The sequence below is a fragment of the Protopterus annectens genome, chromosome 1.part0, assembly GCF_019279795.1.
Source record: "Protopterus annectens isolate FY-2018-M chromosome 1.part0, PAN1.0, whole genome shotgun sequence".
NCBI classification, from domain to species: domain Eukaryota; kingdom Metazoa; phylum Chordata; order Ceratodontiformes; family Protopteridae; genus Protopterus; species Protopterus annectens.
Window position 1 is genome coordinate 702,495,822 of NC_056725.1, and position 5,220 is coordinate 702,501,041.

General features: G+C 36.0%; 1 protein-coding gene across 2 annotated transcripts in view; it reads left to right on the top strand.

Annotated features, from left to right (window-relative positions):
* LOC122794156 (endonuclease 4 homolog) overlaps positions 1-4,873 on the top strand; it is a 1,200,618-nt gene extending 1,195,745 nt beyond the window's left edge. The window contains exons 9-11 of one of the 2 annotated variants that reach the window (XM_044062356.1): positions 2,392-2,531; positions 2,682-2,811; positions 3,265-4,873. In XM_044062356.1, the coding sequence (XP_043918291.1) occupies positions 2,392-2,531; positions 2,682-2,762 (221 nt within the window). In that variant the 3' untranslated portion in view covers positions 2,763-2,811; positions 3,265-4,873. The remainder of the gene's footprint in view (positions 1-2,391; positions 2,532-2,681; positions 2,812-3,264) is intronic. The other variant, XM_044062362.1, reaches the window with a different exon arrangement.
* Positions 4,874-5,220: the final 347 nt, after the last annotated feature.

Here is a 5,220-nt window from a genome sequence, read left to right on the forward strand (position 1 = left end):
TGTGACTCTTGTTCTGTGTACGGCTGCAGCAGTACATGGAGCACATTAGCGGACCAGAAACTTTAGAAGTGTGGTAGTGCATAACAGTTGTCATGTTGTAAGGGCATGGCATGCCAGACGTATGTCCCTGTAAATATTTCCAAGCAAAGATCCTAAATCTTCTACACTTTGTTGCATATATGAAAGTCATACATGTATCCCCACATTGTTTCTTTGTGAATTACTTATCCAGCCTCTCTTCCCAGACCTTTCTAACCTCCTGTGATGATTTTTATAGTTATCATGCAGTATTTTATATGCTGTACTAATTAACCCCTTTTTAGCAACAGCTTCTGGCCTAGATTCTACTAAAATCTGTAACAGTGCTGATCTTTCACTTAAGATCCCCTATTTCTTTCTCTTTGCCTATACTCTGATATCAATCCTTGATAGGGAAATCTCTAGCCTGTAGTCCACATTAATGCTTGGCATCTTCTCATTCTATTACTTTCCCTCTCTAATTATTTGTTCCCAATACTTTGGTTCCTTTGCCAGTTTTGTCCAGTAAATTCCACCCCCCTCTTGCCTATGATCTGTATCACTAATTGCAGTCATCCCTGTTGGAATAATCTCTTCTTCCATTCCTAAGTTGGCTTAGCTGTTAGACATTTGTGTTGTCTTGATCAGTTTGGTACTAATTTTTTATCATTGTTTATCTGTAGGTTTGTTTGATACTTTTTTTCCCTGATGACCATCATGCCTGTCTGTACTGAATGCCTGTTTCCCCCCTAGTGGAGGGGAGTCCCAGATTCACTACATTAGTATACAAAGAGAAAGGGATAGGAGAGTGTCCATCTCTGGAAGAAGTTTTAGTTAAGTTTAAAGTAGACGCTGCTGTTAAAAAGGGATAATTAGTAGGGTATCTAAAATATTGCACAATAACTATATTAATCAATCAGAGGAGGTTAGGAAAGACTAGAAAGACAATGTATAAAATAATAATAGAAGGTATTATAGAATAGAAGTAGGTAACTAAGTTCTAAAAGTTTAGGATTTTTGATTGAAACTTTTTTTTATACCCCAAGCAGGCTTCAGAAAAGTTTTTCCTTGGGTAGATCCTGGAGGTGTGATGGAAAAGAGAGCGGTAAATGGGAACACATGTTTTTTAGGAAGTGTTATCAGTTCACATGCACAGGACTCTTGTCAGAAATGATGGGGGAGAAAATGGCTGCAACTAAGGAATTTTTTTTTTTTTTTTTTTTTTTTTTGAGTGGGACACAGGATCTAAATTGCCTATGAATAATGAGGCTTTGTTAACTTAATTCTGATCACTGCTATAAAAGCAGTTACTAGAAAATGGAAATGAAACTCTGAATCAACTGTAATGGAAGTACTGAATATTGTAAAGGACAGAAAAGAAATAGAGTAGGGATCTGTAGTTGCATAGAAATAAATGGAAAGCGAAAGAACAATATATGCAGAAAAATATTTCGTAGGAGGGAAAGAAATGAGGTTCAAGGGAAGGCAGGAGGAGCTGAGCAATGTGTATAATGGTAGAATAATTGTTTAAAAGAAAAACATATGTAATGTATAATGCAGGAGTATGACAAACGTTAATACAGTTTGTTTTCTTTTGACGTATGTGTGCCTATATCATAAGTGATAATTTAATAAAGATGTTTAAAAGAGAACTGTTCTCCTTTGGAAACCTGTTTCCTTTCAACTTGTGGTATTCCATCTCCTTCTTGATGGTTGTTAGTTGCCAAAATATCTCCAAGCCACTTTCAGGTGCTAGTCCTTTGGTGTTTAATTTGTAGCGATGTCGGTCTCTATTGCAGTATCTTTACTATAGCCATCTTAGTTTCACATAACTTTTATGTTCCTTTTGAGTGGCTGTAACCTTGCTGTACTTGTTTTCTAAACAGCTTGGTAGTAACTGATATGCAGCTTAAGTCTCCCACAGCTGTTGAACTGCTGCAGAAGCTTGGAAGTAACTTTCTAGGTTTGTAGCAGAACTTTATATAGCTTGAGATTTTGCATGCCTTTTATTATCAAATGTCAGTATACGCCTATGACCGCATAAATCTTGTGGCTTCAGTCACTAAGTGGGCATCTTCTGAGTCTTAGTTTAACCCCTCACCAGCTTGTAGCTAATGAGTGTTTTATCCAGTATCCCACCCTTTTCAGGGTTCTCCTCTCTGAAGTTCCACTTGTGAGCAATTAGCATTGAACTGTGCCCTAAAGCTAAGATATACAAAGCAACCCCCATCAGATATGAAAGCTACATACTTACCATAATGATAGCATTGTCGTTTGCCATTCCAGACTCATTACCTCTTTTCTTCTGTCAGACTTGGGGCTCAGAGCAGAGTATTACTTTCCCCGTTTTCCTTTTCTCTTGATTCTTTACAGGTTTCACAGACATGGAGAAGGGTCCTCAGATACTGTCTGGTTGGGAAAGGGTAGAGGTGAGGATGGCAGGGACAAGTCGTATGTGCCCGGCTAAATACCTGCTGGTCATGGTCCTAATGGTGAAGAATATGAATTGTTCTGTAAGTATGCAACTTTCATATTTGGCTCAAGATCCCATCCAACTGAGTTACTTCCTTTCCTCCTTCTCCATTGTGCTAAAAAAATAAATGCTGTAGTTCTCTGAAGAGAGCATCATTCCTTCTCACACATTTGTACCTTTCTTAATTCAGGAAAATTGGGCTGCCATCTTGATCGACATGAAAATATTGGAAGGGGATACATTGGATTGGAAGGTTTCAAGTATGTTATGAATGATCCTCTGCTAAATGACATCCCAATGATCCTGGAGACACCATACAGGTATGTTGTTCTGTATGCCATGTTTTGATTTGGTACTGTTTTGGTAGGATGATTGTAAGATGATGTGCATGAAAATTGGACTGGATATGTGCAAGATACCTTTTTATTTTTGTTAGGTCTAAGATTACATCATTTAAATTGAAGTTTAGATATTCATTTCAGGGGCTAATGTTGGCTTTCAAGTAATGAGACCAGGAAAACATAGCAAACTGTAAAATGAGTGTGGTTGCTGTTTAGGCAGTTTATGCACCTCTGGTTTTGCATTTTTAAGTGACTTATTTTAATGTCCTTCTGACAGATTAGATTGTTTTTTTTTTCTCTTCCAGTCCATCTTATGATTGTGCTATGGAAATACAAACGCTGTACTCATTATGCACCTCTGGTTTTGCATTTTTAAGTGACTTATTTTAATGTCCTTCTGACAGATTAGATTGTTTTTTTTTTCTCTTCCAGTTCATCTTATGATTGTGCTATGGAAATACAAACGCTGTACTCACTATGCAAGTGAGAGGAAGCATCAGCAGCAAGACATTACTGGGCAGTTTGGAGCCGGATGCTGAAGATACCAGCAAGATATATTCAGATAAAAAATGCTGATGTAGTTAGAAGACCTTACTTCTGCCATTTGGCTTTATTGTGTTTTGTATGTACATAGTTTTATATGCGTGTAGGTGACATTTTAATAGGGACAGTAATTTGCTTCTCAGTAACATTTTATTTTTCTAAACCAAGGGGGATTTTGTATATTTTGCATGAAACAATAGTTTGTTATGGAATATTTTACCTTAAAAGCCAGTAGTAAACGGTCTTTAATCTAGCATTTAAAATATGATTGTGTATGAATGTTTCATTTCAAAGGTTTGCTTTAAGTTAGCAAGTAATGGTTTATTTTAATAATTGTTAAAAGATTGTTTCTGCCACTTTGAAGCCTGCCTGTTGCTGCTGCTGTAATTTTTGAAGTGTTAATTACTGCAGTCCTGTTTTAGGCATTTTCGGCTTTTGAATCTTCCATTTTACTAGTGCTGAAAAGCATATTAAGCATCTAGAACATACATCTCAAAGTGAATTTGCTGTTTTAATGAGATGATACCATAGTTAAAGCAAGTCAGATTCAAGCTGGAAATAGATGCAGTAACACATTGCGTTATTTATGTGTCTATGTTATATCTTCCAGTATACCATCTAAGAGGATAAGAGCACAGAAGATGGAAACGTAAAGGGGTAGGATTGTTGGGCAGAAAAGTAACACTATATTACTTACATGGATTTGTTACATCTTCCCATGTGTCATCTAAGAGCATAAGAGTATTGAAGATGTAAAAGTAAAGGGATAAGAGTGTTACTCTAAAAAGTAACACTGTCTTTGTGAAAGATTCTACTCTGCTTAAAGTTGATCTTGGCTTTCTTAGTGAAATCCTGTAGCTTTTGACAAGTCACCTTCATCCTTTCCCTTTCTATGACCACACTAAACCCGCAAGAATAGTAGTGACAGCATTAATGTGTACACGGAACTCCAGTGGTGTCAGAACAAAATTTGAAATGCAGACTATTTCACTGCTTCCAGTACATCTTCAGAATTTCTGTATTTGTTGTATAAAGTCGGTCTCAATAATGCAATATAGTTAAGTTAAAGTTGTCAAGTTGCAGTATTTCAAGGGGAGTCATTGTGTTAAGGGAAGCTTTGCTAGTGTGCAAAATAGTCAATAAATGTCATCTTATTGTCTCATTGCTTACAACTACTGCATGTGACGTACTAGATGGTCATCATCAGGGAATACCAATTGTTGAAAAAATACAGTTTAGAAATGTATCTGTTGCTGTATGTAATGCCATTATTGTAATAGTTGTTCCTAAATGCTGTTGAATTTTCATCTGTGTGCTTTTTTTGTAATTGTAGGTTAAATGTTAAAATAAACTACCCTAAGGATTTAATGCCTTTACTGTAGATGCAGAGTTATTTTACCACTGTAACATGGTTTTTAATTCATGCTTGTTTTCTTATATTTTTTTAACTTTAAAATGTAAAATGTGTGGTTCAAATAAACAATTCCCTACCATCAAATTATTTTGTGATTGAATATTTTAGTACAGTTAATTTACTAACAAATATTCATTTTAGTTTACTAACAAAATAGTTGTCATAAGCAAAGAAATGTTGCCTTCACCAGAATAGAAATCAGGTGATGTAATGCCTCCTTTCTCACCTTCCACATGGTAAAAGGTGGTGGCTGGCAAATATGTGGCATTTTACAAATTGATGTAAGCAATGACTGATACAAATAATATTGCTTTCTAGTAAGCTCATCATCAGTTTCAAGATATCCCCAAGAGGAATGAATATTTTGAATAGCTGGAGCTATTTTCTGTTTACAGGCTGTGTTGTATTAAGGAAACTGGTATATGGGACAG